The 20,817-nt window shown below is 35.8% G+C and overlaps 1 protein-coding gene across 3 annotated transcripts in view; it reads right to left on the bottom strand.

Moving 5' to 3' along the window:
- LOC149087795 (large proline-rich protein bag6) overlaps positions 1 to 20,817 on the bottom strand; it is a 96,606-nt gene that overhangs the window by 49,928 nt on the left and 25,861 nt on the right. For 2 of the 3 annotated variants that reach the window (XM_089231709.1, XM_089231710.1), the window contains exons 6-13: positions 20,661 to 20,732; positions 19,372 to 19,500; positions 18,656 to 18,928; positions 16,822 to 17,041; positions 11,849 to 12,095; positions 8,357 to 8,480; positions 6,644 to 6,832; positions 3,042 to 3,164 (exon numbers count right to left, since the gene is read on the bottom strand). In XM_089231709.1, the coding sequence (XP_089087835.1) occupies positions 3,042 to 3,164; positions 6,644 to 6,832; positions 8,357 to 8,480; positions 11,849 to 12,095; positions 16,822 to 17,041; positions 18,656 to 18,928; positions 19,372 to 19,500; positions 20,661 to 20,732 (1,377 nt within the window). The remainder of the gene's footprint in view (positions 1 to 3,041; positions 3,165 to 6,643; positions 6,833 to 8,356; positions 8,481 to 11,848; positions 12,096 to 16,821; positions 17,042 to 18,655; positions 18,929 to 19,371; positions 19,501 to 20,660; positions 20,733 to 20,817) is intronic. The other variant, XM_089231711.1, reaches the window with a different exon arrangement.

Below are 20,817 nucleotides of genomic sequence, written 5' to 3'. Positions count from 1 at the left end.
GAATCACCATTTCCCTTTGCAATCCAGGTGAGTGCACTAGGCCAGAGCTGGACAAATCACAAAAAAATCAAGGCACCAGAAAAAATTTTTAGGAGACAAAAAATTTTCATTCAATGTGAAAAGGTCCAAAATAATGCTACTTTTGACTTTTTTCATGGCATAGTGACCCTCTTTTATATGTTTGTAGATATGCTGCTACAAATTCTAAACGTTTTGTGCTGCCCTCAGCCTGCAACTTAGTAACTAAACAAAGAAAATTTTAGGCGCCAATACCAATTTTTTAGTCAACCTGGTACCTGGGATTTGTCCAGTCCTGCACTAGACCACTATACAACAAAAGAAACACAAACATTTCTCTTTTCTTGGAGACAAACAACTATACAATGGACAGTAATAGCTTATATATACTGACATATGGAACCAGATTGCAATGTACATGAAGATGTGATGCCACTCCCTGTTATTCATACAAGGGTTTAGATAACTGGGTATGGGAAAGATGAATTTCAGAAAGATTCCTCACAGAGGCAGTTGAATTTTCTTTACCAAATTCATATTCACAATATCCAGTTATCAAAGCTCTTGTATGAATAGCAGAGAGTGGCAACATCTTCATGATATTGGAATTTGTAAACACTGTAAAAGTGACTAGAAAATTTGTGCCAAATTAATGTTTGAAGCTCATTACATCAATTTGAAAACAAAGGAATCTGCAGTCTAACAAAAATTTGTTTGAATAGCTTTACAACAATTAATCACCCCCCCCCCCACCGATTCTTCCTTTGCATATATTTTTCCAGACATTATTTGATTTATAGAAAAATATTCACAAAGAGATGGACAAATAAAAATTTATTAATTGTTATAATAACAAACGGTTTCCGGGTTATTAGGCCATGGTCTAGGAGATTTTCTTCCTGACGTTTCGCCCACATCTGTGACAGGCATCATCTGAGGTTAATTCGACGTAAGTCTCCGCGGCAAGCGAGAAAGGCTTCGTACATCTACTGTCATCGACTTGTTCTCTATATGCATTTCTGAGACTTGATCGGCCGCAGAAGAACCGCATTGGTTGGCTTGTGTGGATGTGTTGTGCGCCGATTGGTTGCAAGTGGTGTCTGGCGACGATTGGCTGTCGAGGTCATTTTCTCTCTGGCATTCATCGGGGCACATCTCAACTCTCTGCGGTACTGAAGTACCGGGACCCAAGGGGGATGCACCTTCATCGTCTCCTCCTTTCGATTCATGTTGTGGTGCTTGAATATTTCAATGGCTTCTCTATGAAGACGAGCATGGTCGTGCACATCCGACGATATTACCTCAGTCTTTTCAAATTTAATTTTGTGGCCGGTTTCCCACATATGTTCTGCAACGGCTGAACTTTCCGTTTTACCCAGGCGGCAGCTCCTCTGGTGTTCCTTTATTCTTGTAGCAGTACTTTTTTTTGTTGTTCCTATGTATACTTTCTCACACGAGCATGGAATTCTGTAGACACCTGCCATGCACAGCGGGTCTCTCGGATCTTTTGCCGAGCGTAGCGATTGTGCTAAATTTCTGGTGGGTTTGAAAATGGGCTTGATGTTGAACTTTTCCAAAACTTTACCGATTCGATCGGTGACCTTCCAGATGTAAGGTAAGTAGGCTTTGGCTCGGGGTTCCCGATTTCCTTCGTTACTATTGTTGTTACTTTCCAGGCGCGGTCATATGGCTCTTTGAAACTCTTTTACCGAATAACCGTTAGCTTTGAAGGCCTTCCGTAGATGGATCAGTTCTGTGTCGAGATGTTGCGGCTCACAGATACGGTTAGCACGATTTACCAGTGTCTTTATCACGCCTCTCTTCTGTCTCGGATGGTGGTTGGAGTTTTTGTGGAGGTACCGGTCGGTATGCGTCGGTTTCCTAAAAACGCTATGCCCTAAGCGGTTGTCGTCAGTTCTGTTCACCAGAACATCCCGAAACGCTAGTTGTAAATTTTTCTCTGTTTCCATTGTGAACTTTATAGCTGGGTGAATGCTGTTGAGATGTTCCATGAATCTTTGTAGTTCGAGGTCCCCATGCTGCCATAACACAAATGTATCGTCTACGTAACGAAGCCATACCAAAGGGCTTAGTGGGGCAGACCGTAAGGCTTCAGCTTCAAATCTCCCCATGAATAAATTGGCCACCACCGGACTGAGGGGGCTGCCCATTGCTACACCATCAAGTTGTTCATATATACTGCCATTCCAGATGAAGTAGGATGACGTGAGGCAGTGGCGAAACAGGTTCGCTATATCATGTGGGAACATGTCGTTGATATGTGAGATGACGTCCTTGAGAGGGACTTTTGTGAAGAGCGACACCACATCGAAGCTGACCATACGGGTTGATGGAGAAAATTGGAGATCCTTTATTCATTACCTGGACAGCCAATCGTCGCCAGACACCACTTCCAACCAATCGGCGCACAACACATCCACACAAGCCAACCAATGCGGTTCTTCTGCGGCCGATCAAGTCTCAGAAATGCATATAGAGAACAAGTCGATGACAGTAGATGTACGAAGCCTTTCTCGCTTGCCGCGGAGACTTACGTCGAATTAACCTCAGATGATGCCTGCCACAGATGTGGGCGAAACGTCAGGAAGAAAATCTCCTAGACCATGGCCTAATAACCCGGAAACCGTTTGCAAGTCATTTAACGCCGGCCATGAAAGCCTCAGACAATGTTATAATAATATATTATTGATTGTTATTTGCCCTCATCCACATTGTGAATATTTTTCTATAGTTTCGGGCAAAGTTATTTTTTTGATTAATCATTTGATTTTATGGAAAAACACCAAACACATTCAAAACAGGCCATTTTTTAAAATCAAAATAAATATGGCCACTAATTGCCACTCCGAAAAACAGGCTACGCAAACTTTTTGTCGTGCAATAAGTTTCTGCTTATGTTGTCCGTATAAACTATGTCAACATTATGACTACCCCCCCTCCCCCGCTTAACGAAACACAATTAACCATTTACAAACTATATATAATAAAAGGGAAGCTCTTACTTCAGTCATATTGGTAAATGGATTAATCAGTGGATTAGAAGCAGCTGTGGGACGGGCTGTTGTAGCTGTTGTTGCAGTTGGATCAGCAGAGGAAGTGCTAGGTGTACTTATGTTTATCTGCGCCTGAAAATGAAGAATAAGGTTATAATACGTGACAGAGATTTATTGCTATTTCTTACATAATAAGAATTTTTACTAAACTGTATAAGTATTCATGAAATCTACTAAAAACATTAAAGAATGAATTTTCTGTGGGGGGGGGGGGGGGTAGGCAAGAATTAAAAACATGATATATTTCAAATCCTCTACTATTAATTAGTCAAACTTTACATGCTTTTGCCTGGATACAGCTGGAGGGGAGCTCTGAAAATTTTGTGTTGTTGCACTAACTTTTTGGGCAAAAGCCAGACTAGACATCTGTGAAGGCACTCTATTACTCACCTGGGTTCTGGTTGAGTAAAAGCATATCGTGAGAGGGATGAATCTAATTTTTATGTCCTTCCAAGAAATTTTGGGCATTTTATAAACTGCAGTGTGTCAGTGGCATCATTAGACTTACTATGCTCGTTAAAGCAAAAGGAGGTTTCTGTGCGTTACTAGCATTCTATTTATTCAGTCTCTCAGAGGGGGAAAAAAGAATTTTCAACCAATGGATTGGATTTTTATGACAAAAATCAAACTTTGATGTTTAGTTACAGGCACGAAAAAAGACACATCGTGAAGACTGAAGACAACTGAAACCAAAGAATCTGAAATAAGAGATTAAACTCTTACTGTAAGAAAACTATATTATTACAGTACTAATAAACTATAAAACGAACAAGAAATGCTTGTTTATCGATTTGATATTATGAAATAATATCACAAAAATTTGTCAATTTTATTTTATTCAGTGCAAAACTTAATTTTGTGTAGGAAAGAAATTCTACTGGTCTCTGCCATGTTATGATATGTCATGTTAATTATTTAATACATTGGGTTAAAAACTGAAAATAAAAAAATCATCTCACTCCTGTTAATTTTATCATAAAACAATGGAATTCACTTGAGAAAGAGTACTGTGAATGCAAATACAGTAATAATTGAATCTATAAATGCTTTTTTTACAAGTAATCTAAGCTACAACCAAAAGATATCAAAACTTGTAATTGACCAACTTAACAAGCTAGAGATGCATAAGAAAAATATTGTCTACAGTAGTGGCAAATTTCTTTTATACAAACAAGGACCAAAACTAAATTTACAATTGATTCTGAAAATATCCATACTTCAGTCAAATCAAAACTTGAAAAAACACACACATGAAACCCAGGAAAATGTATGTTTAAGACTGATTACCCTATACATTCAAGACTGTATTTATGAAAAGTACAGTTACCACATATTTGATGAAAAGTAAAATACTGTATATACTCGTGTATAAGCCGAGTTTTTTTTGTGGAAAAATTTGTTCCTCAAGTGGAGGGGGGGGGGGTCGGCTTATACATGGGTCAGTTTTTGACAAGAAAATATCGACCCCCGCAATCAGTAGTAATTTTTGTAACTATAGATGGCGCTAATGATTAGTAGCTATAGATGGTGTTGCAAATCATCAGAGTGATTTTTGTAGCTATACATGGCGGTTGTATTAGTAGTGTTAGTACTTTCCAAGTGAAATCCACATGGTAATTTTTTCCCCGGGCAGAACAAGTGTCGTGATCACCCACAGAAAAATCATTGATCTAGTGTTGTATCAGTAAGTATCAACGATCAAAAATGGAGAAAGCAAAAAGATTTGCGTATGATGCGTCTTTCAAACTGAAAGTTATCAAATTCGCGGAAGAAAACAATAACTGTGCTGCAGCTCAGACATATAACGTCAACGAGAAACAAGTGAGAGAATGGCGGAAAATGAAAGAGAAAGTTTCAGCCATGCGAAAGACAAAAAAGGCTCTTCAAGGAAAAGTATCGGTGTTCCATGAACTCGAGAAGGAAAGGAATGAATGGGTGCTACACCTCAGACTAGTAGAAAGGTACAATCGTGACAAGGACAGCCATTCGTCCGAAAGCTAGCCGAGAGTGTTAAATTCAAAGACACAAATCCAGAAAAGTTCTATGCATCCCCAGGTTGGTGCACTCGTTTCATGAAGCGTTTCGACCTGTGCTTACGCCAGCGAACAAAGATCGCACAAAAACTCCCAGAAAAATTGGAAAGCAGAATTGAATCTTTCCAGAAGTTCATAATTGAACTGCGAAAAAGACATGGATTTGAACTGTCACAAATCGGTAATATGGACTAAACTCCAGTTACTTTCGATTTTTCAAGCAATAGAACTGTTGATGAACTCTGAAAAAAAACCCATCTTTGCTAGAACAACTGCGCACGAAAAACATGATTTATGGTCATGCTATCGTGCATGGCCGATGGAAAGAAATTGCCTCCAGTTGTGATTTTCAAAAGGAAGAAAATTCCTCCGAACATGAAGTTCCCACCAAGAATGATCGTGGAAGCCCAGGAAAAGGGCTGGATGGATGAAAAGGGCATTCTACAATGGATCCAGGAAATATGGAATGAAAGGCCCAGAGCAGTGTTCGAGAAACCGGCATTATTGGTATGGGATATGTTCAAACCCCACAGAACCATAATGTCAAAGCCGAGGCAAAGAAATCGAAAACATCATTGGCTTTAATACCAGGTGGACTAACGTTGATTGTGAAACTTTTAGATATGAGCATCAACAAGCCTCTCAAAGACTGAGGAATTTCTGGATCGAATGGATGAGTCCCGATGATAAAGCAACTACAAAAAGGTGGTGCCTGGAAGAAACCTGACATTGCCTAGTGTCAAGGCCGTCTTAAGACCATCATGGGCCCCCAGGCCAAATCATTTTTCTGAGGCCCTACCAGACAAATTTTCAAAAATCTCAACCAGATCCCATTTTTGTGAGGCCCCATGCCTTAAGACGGCACTGCCTAGTGTGCCAATGGGTACATGAGGCGTGGAATTCTGTTTCCACCGAAATTATCATCCGATCCTTCAAAAAGTGTTGCATCAGCAATGCGATGGATGGAAGTGAAGATGATATCCTCTGAAAGTGACAATGGAGATGCCAGCCCAGATGAAGATAAAAACGAAGATGTCGCACCCCCCTATGATGATATGATCGATTACGATGAGCCTGGAGACTCAGAAGAAATGGATTAAAACGTTTGAATCATTTTCTATTGTAAATTTCCGGAAGCTATTCATTTTGCATAAAAATATAAGAATTTTTTTCTCTAAAATGCACAGATTTTTTTTGGGGTCGGCTTATACACGGGTTTTCAATTTATTGCGGTTTTGGTGGTCCTGAAGTGAAGGGGGGGGGGGGTTGGCTTATACACGAGTATATACGGTACTTTACCAATACAACTTTTTTTAGATTTAGACTAGTTTCTATCAGGCCTATTGCTACAATATATCTTCACCCCTAAACTGTAATTGGAATAATTTCAAAATGAATGCACAAATATTTTTAGCTAATCTACAAACCTGTCAGAAGTTGCTTTCAACCATGACAGCACTGTTAGAGAGCCTGAAGGCTCATTTCATAAAACCCATCATCTATCTTAAAAAAACTTACATGTACCGGAACAGCCCTGCTATGGAAGAAAGCTGGTGATGAAGAGCTACTCACTATTCGCACGCGAAGAGTGCGAGGAGCAGATTGATTGAAATTCACATACATGTCGCTGAGCGAATGATAGATATGGCTCAAAAAGTGCATTATCTTTGAAATACAGTTGTACATGTACTGGGCTTGCCTTCTTTCCTAAAATAGAATTTCAAATCATTCACGAGAAACGTGCACTGGAGAAAACGCAAATAAAAAACTATATTTTTAAATAAGTAAACTTGGTATATTTTCCAAAAATATCACTTGATATAAATTGAGAATATTTAAGAAAATACTGTTTCATCATTAAAGCGATTGAATTATACCTGCATCGAGTGTGTATATCTAAGGATAAAATGATATTTAATAAAGTGAAAGAACTCGCACATTGAAAACGACACATATACATTTTCAAAAAACAGTTCCAAACTTGGCTGCTATGGTGGTCGAGTGGTCATAGTGATGGACTCTCTTTGCGAGGACCCGGGTTCGAATCCCACTGTTACTACAGTGGTGCGGCTGAAGTTGATTTCTTTCTGTGGTTCCCCCAACTGTGGGGCAGCAATGCGAGCTGATCTCCCCATTAAAAAGTCTCGCCACAGAGAGCAACAGGCCTACAACAGTACAATTATTCAATCATTACACTTTATGCATGGTTAGAAAAATTGGTGGCGGTACTACACATGATAAACATTACACAGAAATAAACTTTATGTAAGGTTCACAACACGGAAACGCACATTCCAACATGTACCAATTCATTAGAAGTTCTGCAGAGGAATATGGATGAGGTGCATGTCTGGTTTAGTAGTAGTAGTTACAAACTTGCTTCTTCTTTTTCAACTTTATTTCCTTACAGCTTTTCAAATGAGTGAAAGATAGAATAAGACGTTACACCCAACCTGATAATATTTTCTTTTTTTCCACAAAGTACAAGAACATATTTTTAAATTAACTAAGTAAAGAAAGGCTACCGTATTTTAATATGACAAAGTCATGTTTGATGATGCTGCATAACAAAATTTTAACATGACCATTATAGAGGTTACTCTGGTAAGTCTATTCTTGAAAAACTTATCATAGAACTTCTGAGTATACACAGACAATTATCAAAAATGAAAATAAAGGAACCAAACGCCAAGGGGAAAAAAATGAAAATTGAAGCTATCATTAATAAATAAGCAGCATTAGAAAAACTACATGAAGTCAGTCTGCTGCCCAGGAGCTTATCCTAATTTTTCTTTGACTCTGCTTATTTTCCCTGATGATGTGAAACACAGTTATAGACAAAACGTTTGGAAATCCTTTCCCTACAATACAGCTCCTTGCTTAAGAATATTTTAACCCTGAAGCTGGCAATGAAAGCCTACTGTTTTCTTACACCTCTGACCTGTAAGACCAGTCGAGGCCCAGGCTCTGTCCCATAAGGAATGTAAGCCTTTTACCCCGAGAGATTGCCACACCTGATCTAGTCAAAATGAGACTTAAGCTTCTTAGGGAACAGGAAGCTTCAGTTAGCATCATGAAGTGGAGTACAGCAGGTTGAACATGTCTGTACTAGACAAATTTATAAAAGTTAGCAATTATTTATAGAATTCTTGGAGGGAACATAAGTTAAGTAGAACAAAAAAAAAAAATTAATAAAATAAATCAATCAAATGATATTAGCATGAAACTTACAGCACTAGTGAGTGTGGCATCAGACCTAATAATTTCCATGCATCTTTGTAAATGTGGTGCAAACCTGTTATTAAGAGCATTAACTTCTTCCCACAGATTAGCAATTACTTCAATGCGCGGATGACTGTAAAAGAAACAAATTTACATATACAGCAACTGATAAATTTTAATTTAATTTCTTCAAAATCAAATTAAAAGTTTAGGTGAGCAAAACAAGAGTTATCAATCCCAGACACTCGATCTACAAAAAAAAAAAAAAAAGCAACAAGAGATGTCATCGGAAAATTCTGAACTGAAATCTGAAGTCAAGAAACTTCAGATTGAAGTTGGTGAACTGCAACAGTATTCATGTCGCTGTAATATTGAGATCCAAGGCTTACAGAGACTGAAAATGAGAGTATGACTGAATTGAAAGCAGGATTAGCTGATCAGCTGCAACGTGATCTGATGGACAATATTACAGTTACACATTGAGTGCCTATGATGAAGAAAGATAAAATAAAGCTGACCATAATTCAATTCAATACAAAATACAATCGTGACAGTTTTCTCAAGTTGACTAAATCAAAGAAACTGGTTGCCTCTATGATCAACAGCAGACTTTGATCTACATTGGTTTATTTTAATGAACATTTGAGCGTGTACATGAAAAATGTGTTTTTTCATTCTACGCTATGCAAGGAACAAAACTTCAAATATTGTTGGATCTGTGACGGTAAGATATACAGTATATGCATAAAACAGATGACTCCAGTGTTCAGGATTAGTCGTGTAGATGATATATCTCACGGCAATTAATTGGAAAGAAAACTTAAATATCAAAATGAACACATTGGAGGATCTGGAAAATTTCTTTCCATCGATCACAATGTACAATGTAACATTTTTTGTAATAAATCTAACTTTAGGGTTTTAAAGTATTTTTGTTTGTTTTTGTTCTGTCCTTGAAATTGTATTGAAATTAATCAATTATACTTCATATATAATGATTAATGCTTCATGTTCATCAGTACAGATCCATGTGATCTCTTGATAAATTTGTTTCATCATTATCCAACATTTCATCATGATCATAATAAACCGTTAAAAAAAAAGTGAAAATTTCATCAAATAGTTTTTTTTCAGTCATTTTTCACTTTCAGCATGCAAACATATGCACTGACACGTCCTCAATAGTATGGTTTTTCAAAAAGAGAAAAAAACTGCTATTGAAAATTGTCATTTTAAAACTGCCACTGTGGTGGTTGAGTGGTCAGTGACGGACTCGCATCACGAGGATCCGGGTTCGAATCCCACCGGCACCACAGTGGTGGTCGGCTGAAGTTGGTTTTCTGTGGTTTCCAACTTCAAGGCACGAATGCGAGCCGATATCCCCGTTAAAAAGTCTCGCCACATAGAGCAACAGGCCTACAACGTTGCAAATATTCAATCATTACACTTCACTCACAATTTGAAATATAGATGGCAGCACTGAAATATCAAACACAACACTAGCTGCACACTCAGATTGTTAGATGCACTCACTTTGTCCCAGCCTCTGCCATGAAGCTAGGCTGGAAGAGATCTCAACAAAGGGATAAGTCCAGTGGCAGAGCCCCTGGCATTCATTCATTGTCATTTTAAAACTAAGGACTGATAAGCTACTAATTTCATTGAAACATTCATGAGCAATTTTGATTACTGTGATCATATTATATCTACGAGGAACAAAATTTAATATAGATCTATCTAGCCAACACTTTAATCGAGTGTTTATCATATGATCTAAAGTTAACAAATTTTTATTTGCACCTTAAAGAAAGAATTTTTACTTTGTATAAGTAATATTTCTAAATGATCATATACAGAAACAAAAAACATTTTTCTCCGATTTTGACACTTGACTAGGGCTAGGATTTTTATGTTCTATAAAATATGCATTTTGCACTCTTAAAAAAACTAAATATGATCTATAAAACGAAAAATATGTCCTACAAAATGTTTCATCCCTATCTCAAATAGCACTAGTTTTAGCAAAATATAACGAAAAGTGTTGATGCAGTTTCAATTGTTTTGAGTTTTGACCCATTACTTAATGTATGAACAGAAATTCTTAATTTTACTGACTAACCCCATCAAGAGAGCCAAAATTTCTCCTTTAGCAAGTTTTTCCCTTTAAATTCAGAATTAATATGCCGCCATCTATAGGTAAAAATACCTAGCCAAGTTGTATTTAATTTTAGAAAAGCACAAAATAAAAAAAATATATAATTCTTATTTAAAAACTCTCAAAATTTTTCTCATCACAGACACAGAAAGATTCAGATGATTAATCTATTTACAGCCACACACCGGTGTCGTTGAAGGACATTTATGCTCTAACAACTCAATGTTATTGCTGATTGGTTGGACAGCCTGGATTTGGGGATTTTTTACCAATCAGAAACAATGTTTCACTTTTAGTGCATAAAAATCCTACCCCTAAGAGCTCTCGTCAGAGGCGGGAACTGCAAAAGCTAGTCTAAAGCGGGATTGTAATAGCGAGGAAAAAATTCACTTTTCATCAAAAATCATGAAATAAGCAAACCATGCCTTAAAATTTTTAAAATATGCTCTATCGGGCAAAAGTATTGAGATATGAAAAAAAAAAAAAAAAAAAAATGCAGACAGAAATCTGAGCCCTACTTATGACTACACCTTCTGTGAGCCAGACTTTCTCAAATTTGTTATTGGCTTTAATAAACGAAGAGGTAAGTAATAAATATGAAATACATCAGATCCTAGCACTTGGAGGCTATATGAATAAAGAAAAAAAGAGGGAAGGAATTTACAGAAACATATAAGGTGGTATCACAGTTCAAAACAAATTAATCCCATTAAAAACTGTTTATGTAACTTTTATAAAAAGCATAATTCTGTATTTCACTTTTCAAGTCTATGATACATGCAATTGGATAAAGGATTATTTTATTTTGATTCTCCCCCTACTTGATACCTTCTATGAAAATAAAAAAGCTCCATATCACTCTTGTATCAAATTGTTGGTAAAAACTGTGGTTGAGGAAAAAAATCTGGAAACACTACACTCAAGACTGAAATTTATCACATACTTCACAAGGTTGAAGGTAAAGAATATACTAGTAATCTACCCAATCAAAGTTCATTATATAAAGGCATAATCCCTGATTTTGTAGCAAAAAACCTCGTTGAAAAGCTGAAAATAACTCATAAGGCAGTGGGGGAAAAATTAACTAAATTGAATTATGCAAATCAATTCAGCTAATGTTTTGCGATAGAATTATATAAACTATCAAAACTTAGTGTACAATACAATAACGTTATTAAGTGCATAATTAATTCATATCAATAGTAATCAATATTCTAACAATAGATTATGACAAGACTAATTTTGCTTAGCTCCATTTAATGTGTGAAATAAGATTTATAAAAAATAATACAATAATTTTTTTTAAACATTACACTCCATTCTATCTAGACCTTTGACACACTTACGTCACTTCACGCCTGGTATTACCAGTTGAAGTAGTAGTAGTTGATGTAGCAGTACCAGAAGAGGTTGTAGAGGAGGCAGATGGTACAGGGTCACTGGAAGAGCTTTCAACTGAAACTTGAGCTTGACGATTGGCATCTGTTGAAGACTCTGACTCTGGACCAGAAAGTTGTTCAGAGGGCACACTAGTATTAGCAGTTTGACCCTCAGAAGAGCCTCTACGCTGTGCTTGGTTAGTACCACCGCTATCTATACAAAGAATAGAATATAAATAAATGAAAATAAAACACACATGGAATGTCATCCTACATACACAGATCACCCCATTTCACATTTCAAGATTCATAATTCTTTCCATAATCTGCATATCATAGGAGGCAGTGTATTCTATTTCTCAGGAAAACATTTTCAGACAAAGATGTTAATTCAATTTTCTCTTGACTTGACTTCACCCTTATTTGGCATACAGTGAATAATTTCCCATACTACTGTTTCTTTCTTTAGTAATAACTGTCTGATTGAGTTAACAGTTCTTTCAAAAAACTAGACAAAATAAAATTTAAAAATTGATTACTGTACAAGATGGATAAAAGTGAACTGAAAAAAGTGGAGGCATAAAAAGTTTTGAATACTTAAGACCATAAGGATTAAGCAAATAACTGCAAAAAAATACCATATAATATTAGTATTCTATAAAATGAAATGATCTAGATGCAAATGGAAGCCAAAGTAGGTTATGACCAGGGTGACCATACGTCCCATATTTTTCTTTTTCTGGCCGTTCCAACTTCTTGGTAAAAGTGTCCCATTTTTTACATGACGTCTACTTGGATTTTTATTCTTTATTGAAGTCAAAGATTGAAATTATTTTTCAACCCATAAATTATATTATCATAATTACAACTATAAATAACATTAATATCCCACATTTGTGTTGGTGAACGTTTTGTTTCATGCAATTCATTTTAATCCACTACAATTTGCAGTAATGCTTCATTTCCTGCCATAGCGTTTTTCCGTAATTTCAGCAATATTTGGCAACTCTGTTCACTTTTGGCATCATTCTCAACAATAATTGGCGATGTCACGTATTTTCCCATATTTGGAAACCCAATTTCTCGAGGAAATATGGTCAGCCTAGTAATGGCCCTAAATTGTGAGTGATGAAGTAGTCAAATGACTGAGCTTATCAAATGGTTGAAAATAAAAATTATATGAAATATTACACGATTCTGATAGTTAAGAGCAGAAATATATAGGCCTAGAAGATATTGTTACTGAAATGGACAAAGACAAATTGCAAAAAAAAAAAAAAAATCCAGTGAAACGTGAAACCCGTACCAAACAGAATGTCAGGAGTCTGAAATAATATTCCATTTTATAAAGGTGCACATTAGGGTGGGTCGAAAAATATGATTTTTTTATTTTCAATTCCCTATAGTGCGGAAAAGTTGCCTCCTTTAATAAGAAAAATGACATAAAAGTTTTAAATCGGTTGATATCTTCCAGTTGCGTGCATCACACTTGAAGTTTATAGAAATCGACGAAATTGAACATTTATTTTAATATTACTTAAAGTTCCCCAATCTATTATGTTATGCTTGTTTTATGGTTCAATAAAGTAAAATAAATTAAAAAAACATTAATATTTTAATGTTTATTGGTTGCGTAACATGTTCATAAAACAAGAATTTACCAAATTTTTTCAAGTTTCATTGTTCCATCTTTGCCCCTTTTGCCACAACAAAATGACCCAGAATTCATCACAGGAGGTAGCTGCACGTCGAGTTCCACCCACACCCTACCCAATCAACCATCCAAAGTAGGCGTGTGTATGTGTATAATTTACTTATTAGTTATGTGTTAATTTACTTAGCTATGTCAGATTTGTGTTGGAGAAACTTAACAGTGTGATTATGTGTGTGCCCCCAGCATTTGGCGTGTTTTGTGTTCAGTAGATGGTGCCATCTATCTAGCGCCGCAACTAGACACTTTCTCAAACAGGGCAAGTACACATTTTGGCACACCCGTGTAATGTAGAAAAAACAGTTATAAAGGGTGAATTTGGTGCCCCTCTCTAGTCCAGAGCCCAGGACACTGGGTCGGGAAGGTTTTACAATTTGAACGGGCATTCCAATCCTTTACGATTTTTTTAAAAAAATGCGCATTCGCAATATTGTAGGAACAAGACAAATTTACGCAGTATAAACACGGTCTTTGAATGCCGGCCGATAGCTGCGGAAGTACCGTAATTTCCCGTATATAGCCGGAAGGGAGAAAATCTGCAGGGTAATAAAAATCCGAAATGTGAAACTTATGTACACTACCTCTCATTCAGGGAAGCAACCAAATATCCCTCATCTTATTCTTCAACAACCCGCGTGTATATCAATACAGTAGTGTACAAAGTAGTAAAACCAGTTTTCAAGGTCGCGCGATCATGATACACGGAAAAAAGTTGGGGAGATTTTCTCTCTACCTTTTTCTTAGAACTAGGGAAGGACGCATGAACGAAATTTTTACGCGTCCTTCTCCGAAATTCTGGGTATTTGACACGTTATAATGCGTCAATGCAGTCTCTGCAATATATTACGTTTCCGAAGTTAGTTAAACATCATTAGTGATTTCAGCATCTCATGATGTCAGTAGGTTACATTGTAGAGCACAAGTGCTCAAGGTTACACATAATACAGACAACCCGTACGATGAACATAGGAAGAATGAATTCTATGCTGAAGTTTCAGCCAGGAGTAGTTATAGTGGTGCAGAATAAGTTTATCGTCGGACTAATTGGCATACTGTTGGTCTTCGGCACACAGAGATATTGACGTCACTCGATGGATATGGAGATGTGGCTTGAAATTATTGGAACATTATTTTCATTGATGGCAACAGGCTCAACAAAATGGAGGAAGTTGATCAGGCTTCTCCCATTGTTTACATGGCTATGCAATTTGAGATCATGGAATTATTATGATGACAGAACGGAAGCCTGCAGGTACCTACGCCCGTGTCAGACAAGGTATTTAAAAATAGTGAATACATATCATATAACATAAATATATATGTATCAATACAGTAAAATATCGCGATATTAACCCTAACAATGCCTGTTTTTTTCTTTTGAGCTGATATTTTTTTCCATAATTATTGAAGTCTTTAGAAAGCCTGGAAAAATATTTTAAAAAATCTATTCCGAATTATACACCTAATACAGGGTCGTACAGAGGATGTAAAATCACATATAAAATTAAAGTATTGAAGTATTACTTTTCAAATATATAACTACCTTCTTTATTATTCAAACTATAGAATGAAAAAAAAATTGGATTGCAAACTTCAAAGTAAAAAAAAAGAAATGCAAATAAGTCATTTTGATGCTACAGTGATTTTCTTTTTTGACAGGTGACAGAATTTACATTTCTTTTTTTAATTGAGGAGTTTTACTGCCACCTATGAATGGTTTTTGAAAGGAAATTAAAAAAGGGAATAATGAATGCCTCAAACACGAAGTTGCCAATTGGCAATGGGAAAAGACACATTTAAAGTAGATGGTGCTAATTGGCAATAGTATGCACTGTAGGGTTAACATAAATAAAAATTATATGAACACAAATCCAGTGACTCGGTCAGGTCTTCTCCTGGAAGTCCACTTTGTGTTAAGGTTAATGGAATATACTAGCCCTTAGGGGTGATATGTTACAATCTCGGTAACAGGATAAGTTGGTATAAGATTGGTGGTACAGTTCGGGCATTCATTGCATAGAGATTTGAAAAAAAAAAAAATTTTTTTTGACCCACCCTACTGCACATCAAAGCACTAACCATTGAATGCGTGTGGACTATCTTTTGATTCCATATAGACAGGTTTCACTGTATTATTTACAATTCTTATACAAATACAAATACAACGCCACAACAGGCAAATTGCCCAACGAGGTGGCTGACTTGAGAACATCATGGATCCCCGAGCCATTTTTTGGAGGCCCTACCTACTACTGCTACACCACCCATGCACCCCGCCCACACCCCCCCCCCCCCCGTGGAACCCCCAACGAATCGGTACATGCGGGAATGTGCGTGTACGTGTAGTGGAACCTGACGTGAAGTTTTTTTTGTTTCTCTGTAATGCTTGTTATGTGTAGTGCTGCCATCTGCCACCAGTTTTTCTAACTATGAGTGAAGTGTTATGATTGAATGATTTATCGTTGTAGGACTGTTGCTCTCTGTGGCGAGACTTTTTAACGGGGAGATCGGCTCGCATTTGCGCCTTGAAGTTGGGAACCACAGAAAACCAACTTCAGCCGACCACCACTGTGGGGTTCGAACCCGGATCCTCGCATCGCGAGTCCGTCACTATAACCACTCGACCACCACAGCGGCTTCTTATGACTTAATGAATATAATTAATTCATTGAAAGTTGAACTACAATGGCAAGGATTTTTAAATGTTAGCTTTTGGTCATACTAAGAAAACTAGTGTCTTTCATAGGTATCTTTTCATGAATAATTTTATGTGATCCCCCACTAGTGCTATTTAAAACGAGTGGATTTTTTTACTTCTGAATCCTAATATAGCCTTTGCTAAGAACCTTTCTAATAAAATACAAATTTAAATAAAATTCTCGACACGTATCAAGTTAAAGGAGATATAGCAATCCCCCCCCCCCAACAAAAAAAATTAATGTTTGTTACAAATGTGAAAAAAAAAATCAACAGAAAGAACACAAATCCTAAAAATGACTTTTGGTGGGTGACAATTTTCAAAATGAAAGGTACAATATCAATCCATTATAAATGAAATTAAGCATCACAATACACAAAATTGGTATAACAAAGATTAAAAAAGTAATTTAAAACCATAGTCAATAACTGATGTTTTGGCATAAACATGAAAATTGAGCAAGATTATTTAATATCTATATGCGTAACAATGATTTGAATATAAAATGTTTACTAAAACAATAAATATTACCTCTATCTCGATCTACAGCACGTACAGCTACACTATGGCGTACACTCACAGATGAAGGTGCTCCAGCACGTGCCGCAGCTGTAGATGCTGCAGCAACAGCTGCTGCTACAGCTGCTCTTGCCGCTTGTGCAAGACCTTCTCCAAAGGTAGAATTGGCATTTGAAGTTGTGGACTGAGAAATAGGAATTGCTGTGAGTGGTGAAAACGAAAATGGAACAGCCTGTAAAGAAATATTGAAGTTAATATAAAATTACAGAACTAAAAAAATAACATGCATGGCTGACAATGTCTGTTCAACACAATTACAGTGAAGCATTCGTTATCAGAACTGCCTAGCTGATAAAATCATGTAAACATTGTTACAGTAGCATTAAAAACTTGATGAATTTTGTTGACTCTCCCCCTCCACCCCATAACTATCATTTTACGATTAAAACAAAACAAATCTCAGGAATACTGTGAAAGTTTATCCTAGACTTTTCTGGACTGAAGATTCTATCAGCAGTTTTCTACTGGTATGCAGAATTTTCTTGAAAGGCCCTTGTTTTGGAAGAACTTTGACATAAACAGATACACACATTCAAGCTCTGAAGATGGTAAGGAAAGATTATGTTAATATCTGCAGATAACTCATCACTGAACAATTGTTCAGAAATTGTTGCAACTATTCTCCATCACAGTCTTCATCTGAAAAATGTGCAAGGCGGCCCTAGATGAAACTCAGATTTTCATGTATGAGACACTAAACAGCAATCTGTAATGGAAAACTTTAAAGATGAGAAGTCTCTTACAAAAGTGAAGGAAACAAGCCGTACTGGAAAGAAAATAAGGTAGTGGAAACAATGGTATGTATATAACAATGGTAAAACAACTATGTTAGTTAATGAAGTGGTTGTATTTAGCAATGGATTTAAAAACTTATGCATGAAATTCCCTGGAAAATCACATGCACCTAGAGGCACATGAAGGTTAGAGACAGCTCAGATTTATGTGGAGGGGTTTTTTTCTTTTGTAAAGTCTACCACACAGCAAGGGTATCTCTGAAAAAAACCTAAGTAACACTAGCAGCTGATAGGTATGCAGTTAGCTTTGAAGAGATTTTGAAAAATTGGGCAGAAAAGTGTCCCAAGAGTGGAATCCAGGCAGGCTTCTTCACTACAACAATGCATTAGCTTACAATGATGCCAGCATGTTAAACTTTCAGTTTGAATTTTGTGACTGCTAGTGACGTTTAATTCACTTACATTAATAATACGAGGAACCAAATTTTCATGTTCAGATGCAAGCAATAACAAGGAAAAAAAAATGTTATGCATAGTTAAAAAAACAACAGGTAACCTGTGCACTTCGAACCATGAATTGACTGAATGAGAAAATGCATAGATTCTTATGAAAACTATTCCAAAAGGAATATAAAACAGTTTGATAGTAGAATTTTTCTATCTTGAAATCTTTTTGAATTCTCTTCTTAATGGTGATCTTGTTTAATTTGGGTTTAACAATTTACTTGATTTCACAAATAAAACCATCTGTTGATTTGTTAATCCTTTAAGTGCACAGCAGGGAAATCACTAAACCATTTTCAAAACACAATTTTTTTTTAAAAAGTAGGAATTATTGATTTTTCGCAAGTGTGAACCAAAGGGAGTATAGGAAAAACTGTTCCATCGAGAAATCACCTTTACAAAGTATCTAGAGTTTTTAATGTGGAAATAAGAGGCTTTTAAAGAGGGCGAGATATGTCATCAATGGCACTTAAAGGGTTAACTACGAGTTTGATAGAAATGAAAAGAAAAAGCTTGTGGTAAATAACTAATGTAAGCATGTTACTGACCCTGGCAGTTGAGTCCCTAGTTGTGCTCGATGCAGAAGCTGTTGCAGGAGTGGAGCTATTGTTGCTTGTTGAAGTATCAGAGAACTGGGAAAACATGGGTATGTCATGGGGTCCACCTGACACATGCTGCCCAATATGCAGCACATTTTCCGGGCGACCATTCATGTCATCAGTCGTGTCTTGTCCATCTACCCTGGTTTCATTTCTTTCAGAGTCCACATTTGCTCTTTGGTCTGCTTCAGAAGAATTCTCACTTCGACCACTAGCTGCATTCTAAACATCATTAAGAAGAGAAAAGTAATCATAAAATCAATAAGCCAATACTGACTTATGCACCTAAACTGAACTTGAACAAGAAAAAACTAAAGATTCGTTATTTCATCATGTAAGCTATGCAGTGCATGATTTTATCATATAAACCAATATCCAAAGCATTATCCATAAGCCATATATACACATACGTATATGAATAAAATGGTTGAGAGTTTAGGTCTAAATTGTATAACTGAAAAAAAAAAAATTTTCAAGGATATTTACTAACTTTAAAATTAAGGAAACTGATAAAAAAAAAACAACAGAATTTATAAAAACAATTTATTTATAGACTAGGTCACACACAAACAGAACTAATGCAGCTTGAAACGTAAATTTCCCCTCATATGTTCAACATTTAAATTTTTCTAAAAAGAAAATTTAAGAATCAAAAATGCACTCACATCAAGAGATTGAATTATGTTGTTAGCATGGTTGAGCATGGTTCTTATTTGGTTTATGCGCAGCTGTGCTTCACTTTGTAGAGGCACGTGACCAAGATCTATGTGGACATTTACAGAAGAACCATCATCCTAAAGAAAAAATAAATGCAATCACCAAGGAATCAATTTTAAAGATAATGTCAGAGCTTTATCAAGAAAATATTTACCACGTATTTATTGCTTTACACCACATCCAGTGATTGCACAACTGTGGTTAAATAGTTTTTCTTTCAGAAATTTAATTCTGAGAAGAAAATATACACAAGCTCTCATGTTATAAAAGTTATCACTATCAGAAAAATACATTAATTTGAAAAAAAATGTTGTATTCATTCATTGTCAATCTAGAAGTGATATATATATATATATATTTATTTATTTTGGCTAACAAAACTAATTCGTTCCAAATTAAAATTTGTTGGCCAAGACATGATTTCTATAGGTTTCTAGAGAAATTACATAAAAACACATTAGAAATGGTTCTGAGGTGGACATAAATGAATTAAACTAAAGTGACAGCAAGTCTGATGATGGCAGGCATGAAAATTTAATTTACAACACAGCTGTGTTAAGTGTATCTATATCAACTAAAACATTGATTAGACAAGGCTGAGAAACTGCAAAAAAAAAATCTTTCAGCTGAAAAATTTGTGAGCTAAGACATAGTCAATTTATCAATGATGTAGTATCTACTAAGCAAACACCTCAGATACAAATGCATTCTGTTAGACTTCCCCTGCTACATATTATGAAGTGCTTTGTCTCTCCAGGTGTAAAATTGAAATAAATTGTCATAATGGCAATACAACAAAGTTTTAATCATCAAGAGGGGAGTAATTCATTGCATGAAAAAAAGATGAACAAATTGATTTATGCATTAAAAAATTTAACATTTCAAAAAATTAACACATAATTATTGGAATATTTGTTTAACAGAATCTAACTTTTTAAAAATGAGGTTGTTTATTCTGTGTAGTTCAGATAAATTCAAAAAGCAACATTCTTTATTGCTTTCAGAATACATTATAAAAAAAAAGCAAAGTAAGAAATGTAAAGTAATTCCTAGTAAAAATATGTGGTTTAATTTAAAAATAAACATAATAAAGATTTTTACCAAGTTAAACTTTACTGTGAAAGTAGTTAGAATTAAGAAGCTTCGAAGAGCTACTAGATATGTTTTCTGAGAAACCTTGAACACATTATCATTCATAAAATGATTAAGAAATGAATGATTTTTTTGTTTTACTCACAGAGGTCTGTGACATGACTGTAGCATTTCTTCCCCATTCTCCCATACCAGAGACAACATCTTGCACAATATTCTAGAAAAAGAATTTTTTCACTGAATAATGTGACACCTATTCAATCAGTTCATTGAAAAATCAAATGAACAGTAATAAAGCCTAA

This window comes from Pholcus phalangioides, unplaced genomic scaffold (genome assembly GCF_987345545.1).
Source record: "Pholcus phalangioides strain wild (caught in Gottingen) unplaced genomic scaffold, Ppha-v1.0 ptg000004l_1, whole genome shotgun sequence".
NCBI classification, from domain to species: domain Eukaryota; kingdom Metazoa; phylum Arthropoda; class Arachnida; order Araneae; family Pholcidae; genus Pholcus; species Pholcus phalangioides.
Note: the sequence above shows the minus strand (reverse complement) of the source record. Positions and strands in the feature narration are given on the sequence as shown.